General features: G+C 42.5%; 1 protein-coding gene across 1 annotated transcript in view; it reads right to left on the bottom strand.

Annotated features, from left to right (window-relative positions):
* LOC126484889 (serine/arginine repetitive matrix protein 1-like) overlaps positions 1-13561 on the bottom strand; it is a 62593-nt gene extending 49032 nt beyond the window's left edge. The window contains exon 1 of the mRNA XM_050108487.1: positions 13359-13561. Within this exon, the coding sequence (XP_049964444.1) occupies positions 13359-13561 (203 nt within the window). The remainder of the gene's footprint in view (positions 1-13358) is intronic.
* Between the last annotated feature and the right edge of the window lie 659 nt (positions 13562-14220).

The following is a 14220-nucleotide window of genomic DNA, read 5'->3' as shown; positions in this document are numbered from 1 at the left end:
TATACGTTCTTATTCAATCAAGACAAAAAATACAAGAAAATGCTTCAGAAGAAACGGTAGGTTAAGTAGGCGACGTAAAATGCGAAGAGAGTAAATGTACTAGTCACAAAGACGTATGCAACAGACAAGAAGGAACGTTGCAGTTCGAACCGACAAACTGAAAATAGCTTGGGCAGTAACGACTGTTGACGATAACTGATGTCCAGCTACAGCAACGTAACAGCCAGTGAACTGCAGAGAGAACTTAATTCTACAGGGCGTCCCGCTGAGGCCCCACAAACATATGTAGCTCCGAGTATGCTTTGACTACACGTAGTATAGTGCCTCAGCTATTATACTGCGGTAACAAAAGTTATGGGATATCTCACTAACAACGTGTTGGACCTCCTTTCATCCGACGTAATGCGGCAAGGCGTGGCATAAACTCAACAAGTCATTGGAATTGTCTGCAGAAATATTGAGCCATGCTGTCTCTATAGCCGACCATAATTGCGAAAGTGTTGCCGGTGCAGGACGCTGCGCACGAACTGACCTCTCGATTAGATCCCATAAATGTTCGACGAGAGACATGTCGGGCGATCTGGGTGGCCAAATAATTCCCTCGATTTGCCCAGAATGTTCTTCAAACCAGTCGCTAACAACAGTGGCCCAGTGACACGCCGCATTGTCAATCATCGTTGTTTGGGATCTTGGAGTCCATGAATGCCTGCAAATGGTCTCCAAGTAGCCGAATATAACCATTTAGAATTAATGATCGGTTCAGTTGGATAAGAGGATTCAGTCAATTCCGTGTAATCACAGCCCACACCGTTCTGGAGTCACCACTAGCTTGCATAGTGCCTTGTTGACAACTTGGGTCCATGGTTTCACCGCACTCGAACCCTACCATCAGCTCTCACCAACTAAAACGGGTCTCATCTGTCCAGGTCATGGTTTTACAATCGTATGGGCTCCAAGTGATATGGTCACGAGCCCAGGACAGGCGCCGCAGGCGGTATGGTGCTGTTAACAAAGGCTCGTGTCGGTCGTCTGCTGCCATAGACCATAGACGCCAAATTTCGCCGCACTGTCCTAACGGATACATTTGTCGTATGTCCCACATTGATTTTTGCGGTTTCTTAACGAAATTTATTTATTATTTTTTATTTTTATTTACACGTCAAGTTCTGCAGGACTAAATTGAGGAGCAAATCTCCAAGATCATGGAACGTGTGAATACGTGAAATTACAACGTAAAAGTAATAACAGATAAAAATAAAATGTTTATCACCCCAAAAAAGTCATGCCGTAAGTTTAGTAAACGCAGTCAACAATACAACAAGAATCAGCTTAATTTTTCAAGGAATTCCTCGACAAAATAGATGTAGTGACCCATGAGGAAACTCTTCAGTTTCGATTTGAAAGCGCTTGGATTACTGCTAAGATTTTTGAATTCTTGTGGTAGCTTACTGAAAATGGATGCAGCAGTATGCTACACACTTTCCTGCACAAGAGTTAAGGAAGTCTGATCCAAATGCAGGTTTGATTTCTGCCGAGTATTAACTGAATGAAAGCGGCTTATTCTCGGAAATTAGCTGATACTGGTAACAAAAAATAACAGTAAATAATGTATATATTGACAGGCCAATGTCAGAATACCCAGACTAGTGAACAGGGATCGACAAGAAGTTCGCGAATTTACATCACTTATTGCCCGAACCGCCCGTTTCTGATCCCAAAATATCCTTTTAGAATGGGAGTAGTTACCCCAAAATTTATAACAGGCAAAGTAAAATATAAAATAGGCAAAGTAGACTAATTTTCGTGTCGAACGATTCAAATGGCTCTGAGCACTATGGGACTTAACATCTGAGGTCATCAGTCCCCGAGAACTTAGAACTACTTAAACCTAACTAACCTAAGGACATCACACACATCCATGCCCGAGGCAGGATTCGAACCTGCGACCGTAGCGGTCGCTCGGTTCCAGACTGAAGCGCCTAGAACCGCTCGGCCACACCAGCCGGCTTCATGTCGAACGATCACTTACTTCAGATACCGTTCGAATAGTAAAAATGGCAACAAGATCCTGAATGTGGGCTTTCCACGACAGTTTACTATCTATCTGAACACCTAGGAATTTGAACTGCTCAGTTTCACTAATCATATGCCAATTCTCTAAAATTAAAACGTCGGGTTTTGTTTAATTGTGTATTAGACACTGTAAAAACTGAGTCTTACTGTGATTTAGCGTTAGTTTATTTTTTACAAGCCATGAACTTATGTCATGAACTGCACTATTTGAAAGTACCTCACAAAGAAAAGAGAATATAGCATTTTCAGTTGCTAAACGACTTGTAAAGCGGAACTGTACATTTGATAGCAAATCATGTGATGTAAAATGATCAATTATCATACATATAATTTATATATATATATATATATAAAATTAAAAAATGATAAATTATCCTTACATACACAGCCTTTTCAACAACTTTAGCGAACACAGATGGCATAGAAATAGGTCTAAAATTATCTATGGTATCCCTTTCTTCCTTTTTATATAGCGGCTTTACCACTGAGTACTTTAATCGTTCAGGAAACTGTCCATTCCTAAAGGAAAAATTACAAATACGGCTAAATACAGGGCTGACATGTGTGGCACAGTACTTTAATATTGTGCTAGGCACTACATCATATCCATGAGAGTCCTTAGTCTTCAGTGATTTACTTATTTACTCAATCTCCCTCTTGTCTGTATCACGGAGGAGTATTTGAGACATCAATCTCGGAAAGGCATTTGCCAAGAGAGTTGTATGATTTCCTGTTAAAACTAAATTTTTATTTAATTCACCAACAATGCTCAGAAAATGATTGTTAAATACTGCACATTTATCTGATTTATTACGACCAGAAATATCTTTACTACGAACTGACTATATATCGTCGGCCTTGTGCTGCTGACCAGACACTTCCTTCACAACTGCCCTGTGAATTACCTGTTCTGTTTGCGTACCACGTACTCTTTGACTTCCTAATAACATTTTTAAGCACCTAACAATACTTTTTGTAATGGGCCACTGTGGCATGATTGTGACTACTTCTAACATTTTGATACAGTTCCCGCTTTGTTCCACATGATATCCTTATCCCACTAGTCAGCCACCCAGGCTGCCTTTTACTGATAGAACCCCGTTTAGAACGTGCTAATGGAAAGCAACTCTCAAAGAGCATGAGAAATGTGTTAAGGAAAGCATTATATTTGTCATCTATGTTATCGGCACTATAAATATCCTGCCTCTCTTGTTCCTTGACGACTTTTAAAGAACTTTCTAATGCCGTTGGTTTAAATTTCCTACACTCTTTGTAATTATATGTGACATTTGTTTGAGTACAAAAGCCTTTTAGTGTTAAAATTCGTGCATCATGGTCTGAAAGGCCATTCACGCTTTTGCTAACACAATGCCAATCTAGTAATGAGGAATGAATAAAAATATTGACTATGGCTATGCACCCTAATTGGAAAAAACATAGTTTGCATCAGATCATGTGAGTTTATGAGATCTGCCAACATCCTTTTCCTTGCACCAGCATATACGTAATTAATATTGAAGTCACCACATATAATTTCTAACACTTCCTATAAATTGAATCAAGAACCCTCTCTAGCTTGAGCAGAAATGCTCTGAAGTTAGAATTAGTGGAGCTATGAACAACAAAAATTAGAAGTTCACTAAATTCAACTGCCGCTGCACAACATTCAAATGTCTGTTCAGTGCAGTGCCGTGATATGTCCATGGACTCAAATGGAATACTGTTTTTTTACGTACATGGCCACTCCATCACTCCGCAGGAAACTCCTTGAAAAACAGCCTGCTAATCTGTATCCTGGGAAAGGAAACCTCTGAATTGTCAAATTATTTAAGTGGTACTCCGATATACCAATAGTTTCACTCAACATCTATAAGCAATTCTCTAACTTTATCTCTAGTACCTCTTATATTTTGATGAAATATGCTAATTCCTTCGCTACTTGGAAACATGACGTCCTCTGAAGGTGATCCCATAGTTAGAGGGTGCTTGTCTGATGCGACTGAGAAAAAATGGTTCAAATGGCTCTGACCACTATGGGACTAAACATCTGAGGTCATCAGTCCCCTAGAAATTAGAACTACTTAAACCTAACTAACCTAAAGACATCACACACATCCACGCCCGAGGCAGGATTCGAACCTGCGACCGTAGCGGTCGCGCGGTTCCAGACTGAAGCGCCTAGAACCGCTCGGTCAGACCGGCCGGCTACGACTGTCAACTCTATGCAAACGCTGCTGCTCTGGGTCATTAACTGAAGGCTGTCGGCCACTGCGTTGCCCGTGGTGAGAGGCAATGCCTGAAATTTGGTACTGTCGGTTCGCTCTTGGAACTGCTGATCTCTAAATATTGAATTCCCTAACGATTTCCGAAATGGAACGGCCCATACGTCTAGCGGCAACTACCATTCTAGGATAAAATTCTGTTAATTGCCGTCGTGCGGCCATAATGACGTCGGAAACGTTTTCAAGTGCCTCACCTGAGTACAAATGCACTGCCCTTTCATACCGTGTGCACAAGAGACTACCGGCATCTGTTTGTGTGCGTATCGCTATCTCATGACTTCAGTCGCCTCAGTGTATGCTATACGACGGGGAACTGCTGCCAGTGGTGAAGGGCACTTGACGAACTCGATCTCTGCGACAGTTGTTGTTCCGCATTTAGTTGTGTATCTGATTTGTATATGAACAAGAGACACTGGACGGGGACATTAGGAGATATAACAAAACGTGGAATCTACGGTATCTCCAGTATTGTACAATAAAAATTGTCATCTTCTTCTGCTGATGTACAGCAATATGTCAACCTGGACGGAATTACACATCTGGCACCTGTTTGGGCGCCAAGTTCTGCTAGTACAGGAGTTGTGCAAAAATATAGAAACGTCACGAGAACTGCATGACTGACCGTAAATACAGATTCTGCCGAAGCCTGCGAGTTGCGGTATTGTATTTCACTGCGAACGCCACCTGTGCGGTGCCCGTAATACGTTTCAAGCGTCAGTCGTGGTCAGAAGAGTGTTCGGTGTAGTTGTGAGCGCATTATGTTGGAGCTTAGTGAATTCGAACGTGGGCAAATTGTTGTTGCTCGTTTACACGTCACTGAATGGTTGTGACGAAAATCAAAGCTGCAGTAGTCTCTGTAGAAGTGCATGTCGCAGTCGCGAACATTTGAAGCAACAAAACAACACGAAGGGAACTCACTAAACGGGGACTTGCAGAATGAAAAATTCATTTTGAAATTCGCACATGTTAGTTGCTTTTTGCTGGATGAGTAATCGTGGTAACAGTGGTCTTTTCGATTTCTTTGCGTTCACGCACACCGTATCTTGAAGCACTGAATCATGTCAATCACAGGTCCATTACCTGTAATTATGTACTCGTTTCACACTGGTGAGCTACCAATTGTTGCCATATAGAGCTCGAAGTGGTACACCACACAAACTTACTAATTTCTTACCCTTCTGAGTCATATTTGTGCCAGAGAACACTCATAGGCACTAACATCTGTGTCATGAGGATTACTTCCGTGCTTAAAGCGTCAAACGCTATGGCTTCAACTTACGTTCAAAACTGTTCCTTTTCGCAATCATTCGAAAATACGACAAACAGGAGAGAGCGATCGAACAAGCTATGGGAGACACACTACTTGATTGAGCTGCTCCGTTCACACTGCAGTGGAGCGATTATTGTGGAATAGCTGCTCTCTGTATAACAGGCGTCGTTACTGTTCTGGAAAGACTACTGACATGATTTCATAGAGCCAACTCGTCACGCAAGCGCAGTTCGCGTGAATGTCATAGCGATAAGATAAGGGAAATTGCAGCATATATGGAAGTTACACACACATCAGTTTTTAGCACGCTCCATCGCGAACTGGATAAGAGCGAAGGCTAGTGACCCTGATACAAAATGTCGGGCAGAGAACGATAATCACCGTGGCTTGGACTCCATTAGTAGCTCATATCGACTACAAATCCGTAGGTTTTTTGATGCCGGTTTAGCGCAAACCAGAGAAGTGCTAAAATACAGTAAAATACAGTAAATGTCGCAAATAAAGTTCAGTGTCTACTACCATCAATGATTAAACTTCTGAGCAGGAGTAGCTCTGTTTCCAGGATAATAAATGCTGAGGCCTAAAGCAGCTCATGTCTGAAGGCTTTATTTACACAAAAGTTTAAAGATGATCATGTCAGATATTATTATATTTAATCCATCAGAACAGAATCACAGTTTAAGTATAAACTACTCTTTTTTCAGTGTAATTTTCAATGGTGGAACCGACAAATCATTTTAATCCTTATAACATCCTCATCCTCTGTAATGTATCCCCTCATCTCACATGTGCCTCGATAACACCATTTACACTGAATCCTTTCGTTATACTCTTGCATCGTACTAAGATGTCACACTGTGTGTATGGAACGGTACCTTTTTGCTGCGAGAAACGAAAGTTTCAAGTTGATAACCGTTATTAACTTACCATAACGTGGGAAATAAGGGAAAAGCGCAGATCTCGTTCAAGCTATGATTTAATTAAGCGGTGATGATCGAAACGTTTACAAATTATTCGATTTGAACAAAAGATTTTACTGCGATGCAACTTTGAAAAGTAAATGACATTATAAAGCAGCAAAACAAAGCAACACGAAGAATGTAAAAAAAAATCGTAGCTAAGCATCTGTTTAAAACTCACTTACCTAAAACTGGTTTTTTAATGTTTCAAAAAAAGATGGTTTGTTACCAGTTTCATCAGCGCTATTTATCGGCAATGCCGCGATACGGTCAACAGAATTCGATTTGAGGGATTTGTAGTTCTGCTTCTGTTGTACCTCATTTTGTCCAGTTCCGCAGCTAATCGCTTCCTTCTCGCGATAATTCCGCAGTTTAATTTGTGACATGGTGTTCGCCTGAGTAGTTTAAATGTCATCCAGAGCGCACCTTTATCTCAAATGTTATAAGGAATGTAATTCTCTGAAGATGTAATTAATTCATGAAAACAACATTCTAAGAAAATTTCCAGAAGTTTGGAAGGTAGGAGACGAGGTACTAGCAGTAGTAAAGCTGTGAGGACGGGGCGTGAGTCGTGCTTGCTCAGTTGGTTGCCGGCACGGTAGCTCAGCGTGTTCGGTCAGAGGCTTAGCTACCCTCTGCAATAAAAAAACTGAGTTAATCGATCAAGAACGAACTTAAAACGGATGTCTTACGGCGTCCGCCCCGAGCAGATGCAACGAACAAAAGCGAACAAAATGAAAAAGAAAAAGGTTGGTAGAGCACTTGCCCGCGAAAGGCAAAAGTCCCGAGTTCGAGTCTAGGTCCAGCACACAGTTTTGATCTGCCAGGAAGTTTCATTCTAAGAAAATGTAATACTGTTTAGAAGAATGCGAAGTTTGAATCAATGTGTATACTGTTATTTGTTTACTAGACGATTAGAATAATGTATATCCTAGGATGATTTCCCTCTATTGCTGAAGTATTACTGCATCTTTATCTGGCTCTAATCTTATACAACTGATAAGTTATTGGCTAACCACATTTTATTGACTCTCACAGTTTTCGTCTGTCTCATTTGAACTAATGCATGTTTTTTGACGTCAGTTTTATTGCGTTCTCGCTTAGCATTTCTTCTTTAATCTGTAAGCACAGAACTTTTAAAACTTAGAATGAAACTTTCATTCCTACAAAGTACATCCTTTGCCTTTTTCCTTTGAGTATATGGTGTTACTCGTGTAACACATTTTCGTACATAATGTCTCGTATATGCCTCTGTGTCAAACAAATGTTACTTTCTTTTATGTTCTTGTGGCTTGATATCTCGAAAGATAAAGAATATTTTGTGTGTAACACGGGGTGGAATAACATTTTTTGAGCCAAGTATTGCATTATTCTTGCTTAATGATGTGTGTGGCAGAGAAGCAAAGCATTTACTGTATGTATCATCTTAGTGTGTAGAACGCCATCTTACTCCAATCTGAGTATAAATTTCTGCGCTTTATAGTTATACGACATTTTGTGTTAGATTACAATCTTGTGCGAACAAGAACCAGGTAGTTGGATGCAAATGAAGGCGTCGCGTTGTTGCAACCGAGTGCAACGGTCTGACAGGACAACTGGATGAATGTTCGCGGATAGTACCGGCTATTAAATGAACTTAGCAGTTGTGCGAACTAAATCACCAAAATGCTTGCGTTGCTGGTTACGGTATAGTAAATCGTGGCTAAGCGAAGAGTTCAAATGTTCAAATGTGTGTGAAATCTTATGGGACTTACCTGCTAAGGTCATCAGTCCCTAAGCTTACACACTACTTAACCTAAATTATCCTAAGGACAAACACACACACCCATGCCCGAGGGAGGACTCGAACCTCCGCCGGGACCAGCCGCACAGTCCATGACTGCAGCGCGTCAGACCGCTCGGCTAATCCCGCGCGGCAAGCGAAGAGTAATGCCGTCGCTAAAATGGTGCCGTTTTGCTGCGTGCGAGTTTTTGTCTGTAGACTCCAAGCGACTCAAGTATTTACATCTGAAGACGACCGAATTCCAGGTTCATGAAAACTAAATACATAACATGTATTTTATCTGATTGAAATCACCATTTTACGTACAGTGGTAAATAAGCTTCGCTGCTTTCTATCAGCGAAAAAATGTTTGAGGGTTAAAATTAAGAAATATTTCCTACAGAAAGAGGAAAGAAGCTAATTGAAGGTAATAAGTTTTCGGTTTTGGATGGAAACACCAGATAGACGATGTACTGCGGCGGCTCATATATCTTTCACTTTACGTGTAATTGCTAATAGTGTCGGTAAGGAGAAAATAAAAAAAAAGAGTAGTTACTTTTGTCTGGGTAAGAGGGAGGCCTACGAGAAAGACAGGCCGCGGCGCGTACGTCACGAAGGTAGTCCCTCGCTCTTTCAAATCACCAGACAAACTACGTTTCTACACCCGTTAACTCATAACCAGGTGTGACCGTACAAAAGAAATCTGAATCTTCTACTGGAATCCGCTATTATGGAATATTACTGTTATTAGTCCTAAAATGATGGGAAGTTCATGGGCCTACTTATAATTTGTTACGGCTGTACTGGCGTACAATAAAATAAAATCGTGCTAAAATGATTATCAATTGCATAAGGCACCACTTCCAGCATGTAATGAGTACTGTTAAGGAGAAGAGACTAAATGCTATAAACAAACCGTTATACCATTTATATCGAGTATTGATCTTACATAAAATTTTTCTGTAGTACTGTTAATCATTAAGATCTCATAATAGCAGATTCCAGTGGAAGATGCAATTATCGTTAGTACTTACACGTCCAGCTGCGAGTTAACAGGTTTAGAAACGCATTTTGCCTGCTGAGCTGAGCGAGCGAACGAGTCCAGGACTACCTTCGTGACGTACGCGCCGCGGCCTGTCTTCCTTGTGGGCCTCGGTAAGAGACACTAACAAACAGAAGCAACTACTCATTTTTTAAAATTTTCTCCTTACTGTCACTATTAGCAATTACACATAAAGTGAAATGTATATGAGTCGCTGCAGTACATTGTCTATCTGGTGTTTCCATCCAAAACCGAAAACTTACTACCTTCACTTATCTGCTTTCCTCTTTCTGTAGGAAATATCTCTTAATTGCAATATGACACTTGAAAATACTCTATTGTCATAAAACACGCGATACGCAACCTTTCACGATCTTAGATGAAATATTATGTTCGAAATAAATTACAAGACAGTAATAGTCTCCGGGTCATTTAAGGTTCGGGCAAGGCCTCCGCTATTCGCCAGAGCATCACGTCATGTAATTGTGCAAGTCTTAACACTTGTGTAAGGTCCTGTAGTATATTGTAACTCATAAAGTGTTCATATGTGAAATAACTAGTGAGGTGAAACAGAACTGAGTGCCCGAACCGAATTTATTACTTCTACTGTGGAACCGCAGTAATATTAGGTGCTGTTTCCTGCCAGATTCTCTCTCCCGTTTAAACGCGCACTGGACTCGTTGCCCAAATTCGCGTAAGATGCACGGCACTGAGCACATATGAAATGAAAAAGTAAGAAACTGAATTTATGAGACGCAGAGGTAAATGTTGACTACGACATAGCTTCCGCCACCGTGCCGTAGAGCTCACTGATTGAGATGGCTCGGAGGCGCAGTGGTAGTCTCGCTTTCAGGTGTAGAACACTTTAAATTCCCGCCGACATGTCAGGACGTCGCTAGATCGCTAAACGCAGATGTCAGTATAATTCCTTTGGAAAGCAAATGATCCACTCGTCTCCCCAGATCGGGCTTGTGTTCCGTCCTTAGTGACCTCGTCGCTGTCAGGATGTTATACATTTTTCTTCGTCTTCTGAAGGCTATCTTTCCGTGGGCTCTAAAATCCATACCTTTAGAGCTATGAGCCATTTTTCATCTTCACTGATGTGAAACACATCTTTTCTACTGAACAGCAGTTCATAGCTCTTAAGGAATGCATTTTAGAGCCAATGTTTACTAGACATTTTTGTCTGAAAGTTGCCTATCCTGTAGTCTCAGTAACAACAGTAGGGGCACATGTCCTTCACTGTCTGAGGTATCAGAACGATTTTAGCTTACAGCTTTCGACTCGGTCGCTTCGGGACCATAGTCCCTTACTTCAGATTGATACGTTTACCCTTATCCATCATCCCTGAAAGCTTCAACATCAGCATGAAATAACCCTGTATTTCTTGAAGCAGCGTAACTCACGACACGCCTGTTACACAGACTATATTCATTCAGTGTTTGAGAATGAGAGCACTTACCAGCTTCCAACAAATTTTATACATATTTTCGATTCCTTACGAAACTGTTTCTCGCTGACACTACCCAAAAAAGGGCGAGAGGACTAAAAGTGTATCGCTTAGTACATTTTTGTTATCCACCAGAAAATTTCAATATCGTGTATAAAGTTTTAATTTAATAATTCTTTAACAGTAATTTTATTCGCATCACATTTTGCAGACAGTATCCCATACAGGATGACTATAGCAAAAGTTTCGCTACTTGAGCCAGTGTAGGCGGAAACTATTTACCGTATGTGTAACGCTGCATTTAGAGTACTGGAGCCCGGCACCTGATGAATTTTGTGCTGCCCGGTACCCATAGACCCCACCGTACAACGAAATTTGAATATGCTGCTAAAGCTGTGGGTACTATTGCCCATACAGCACCATATGGAGGTGGAGCTACGTAGAGGTCTATTGTCCTTTTTTTAAGAAAGAGCTGTGATTACCTCTTGAAATTATAATACTTGAAATTTCAAAATGGAAAATTAAAAAAAAATTAATTGTTAAGAGGAGAAAAAACAAGGAAATTGGATAAATTGGTGTTGGAGATAGTTGTTCGCAAGTTAATAGGAATGATGTTCAGACTCCACGCTGCAGGATTTGGGTTGTTAGTAGCGTTAGTGTCACGAATTGCCGTTAGGCGCCGGTACTGGTAAGGCGACGTGGGCTTAAAACATAAACATCAGTGTGGATTAGAGCTGCAGATAGTCAGCTCATGTCTGGACAAGATGAGGGCTTTACTCGTAAAGCTGTTTGATCAAAATAGTGCTGCTGTTCTTCGCGAGTATCGACGCATTGAAGGAATACGGAGATGTCTTCTTTCCGCACAGGTGTTGAAGAACACGTTTCGCAGGTTCGAATTAACTGGAGATTTGGGAATTGTTTCTCGGAGAAACCGACGGTCAATTCCGCCGCAAACTCTTTCTGTTGCCATCGCTGAGAATGCTGCACACACTGTGTGACCTTCAAGCGGTATACGAGCTGTGTCATGACAGCTCAACATTCCTCGGTCCAGCGTTCGAAAACTGTTGCGAACAATTGTGATACGGTTTCTCTAGTGCGGTTCCAGGCTGTCGTGGATGTAGGTGGTCGTCACAAATAGCGACCTTCGTTACCTGCAACGTAAACATAGTATGCAATTCACAAATATTACCCTCTCATATGGAAACTAAAATGTGTTTCGTTCAACGGTTATTCGTTATTTCTCTTCCGCCTGTCCTTACAAATGCTTCTACAAAGTTTCATTGTCCTATGTTCACTCGTTTTTCATGGAGACCCTCTCAAGTAACTAAGTTTAATTGTAACCGCCCTCTATACTACTGAATGCTGAATATACCTGCAAAATTCTATTGTTATACGACACATAGTTCCAGAAATATGACGTCTTAAAAATTGAGATGCGTAAGAAATGTAGCTTTTGCTTACAACGGAGCGCCCATTACCCAGACTGTAGCCATCCAGTGTTTGGTAGTGAGAGTGCTTAGCGACTTGCAACAAACTTTACATCTACATCTACATGGATACTCTGCAAATCACTTTTATGCGCCTGGCGGAGGATTCATCGAACCATCTTCACAATTCACTAGTATTCCAGTCTCGTACCGCGTGCGAAAAGAACATACACCTATATCTTTCCGTACGAGCAACGTGGTTTCGAACCATTGTAAACTTTTTTTCGCTTATGTGCCCAACATCAGATATTTAACACATTAATTAGCTTTTGAAGTAATGAATCGTTTGACACTACCGAGTCAGGTGGCGCAGTGGTTAGCACATTGGACTCGCATTCGGGAGGACGACGGTTCAAACCCGCGTCCGACCATCCTCCTCTAGGTTTTACGTGATTTCCGGTCGGTGTGGCCGAGCGGTTCTAGGCGATTCCCTCTGGAACCGCGCGACCGCTACGATCGCAGGTTCGAATCCTGCCTCGGGCATGGATGTGTGTGATGTCCTTAGGCTAGTTAGGTTTAAGTAGTTCTAAGTTCTAGGGGACTGAGGACCTCAGATGTTAAGTCCCATAGTGTTCAGAGCCATTTGAACCCTAAGTCGCTTCAGGCAAATGCCGGGATGGTTCCTTTGAAAGGGCACGGCCGACTTCCATCCACATCCTTCCCTAATCCGATGGGACCGAAGACCTCACTGTTCGGTCCCCTCCGCCAAGTCAACCAATCGTTTGAAGCTGTAAACAGCTGTGAGTTCGATTCTTTATAGAATCGGAGGTTTACCCTCAGTGCATGTTTGGCAAAGCAACATGAAAAGAGGTTTGGTTGAGGAACAGGGCTAGACAGGCCCAATATTTGACATCTCTATCTGTAGCTTGGTATCATTATTAGAACGACACGCTATGCGAAATGTGTAGGACCTGATGCAGTAGGTGTCCTACCTTAAACTGAAATTATGAAACTTAACTTTGTGTCTAATTTTCCGTTACTCTTAGGGTGATTTATTTGCGCAATCGCATAGAGGCTCGGAATAGTGCGGTACACGGCAACCGAATAGCGAGTGCCGGGGCAGGAGCTGGCGAGGTTTGGGCGCGTGTGCCGGCGGCTTGCGACGCGCCTGTACCGGGCGGGCCGTCCGATCTGCGAGGACATCAGCCGTGGCGTCGGCGGCGGCGCAGCTCCATCAGATGTCTGCGTCCGGCCGCGGGCCGCGGTCCGGCTCGCCTCCGCGCGCCAGATAGCCATCTTGTTTGGCGCCAGCGGCTTATAACTCACTCGCCGCCCGCGCACGCCCTGATTGATATCTCAGATGGGTATCGCGCAGAGGCAGCGGCAGAGCGCTGCATCGCACCGCCCGCCTCACCAAACTTTGCTGTAGCCGGCCGGCCGGCAGGCCGCGCAAGTGTCGGCGGCGCCCACGCATCGGCGCTCAGCTCTCTTTCCTTACGCCAGTATACCGGTTATGGCGGCGTCGTGGTGGGAGTGGCTATGTGGAAACAAGTTTATTCCAGCCGACTCGCCTGTCACGCGAACTGATGAACACGGAAACTTCAAAACGCACCTAGTCTGTCCATCGTTACCTGTTAAGGCTTACCATTAAGTTGAGGAATGACTGGAACTTATTTGGGACGAATCGAAAGAAAATTCGGCATCTTGCCAACAACTGTGTCTGCTGGAGGACATCTGGGTGGAAAGTGTGGAGGTGTTGTTGCAGAAGCCCCCTCGTCCGCTAGACAGTTCCAGATAAAGGATAAAATCAGGACATAGCGTCTAAGATAAATTACCTTGGCACCTGCAGATTATCGATGATTGCTGCAGGCCTTGCCAGTTGGTCCAGAACATATATAAATGTCACATGCTGTGCATTAATCTCCATCTATACTTCGCAATCCAATTTCCAGTGT

This window comes from Schistocerca serialis, chromosome 6, assembly GCF_023864345.2.
Source record: "Schistocerca serialis cubense isolate TAMUIC-IGC-003099 chromosome 6, iqSchSeri2.2, whole genome shotgun sequence".
NCBI classification, from domain to species: Eukaryota; Metazoa; Arthropoda; class Insecta; order Orthoptera; family Acrididae; genus Schistocerca; species Schistocerca serialis.
This window is presented reverse-complemented; position numbering and strand designations above follow the sequence as displayed.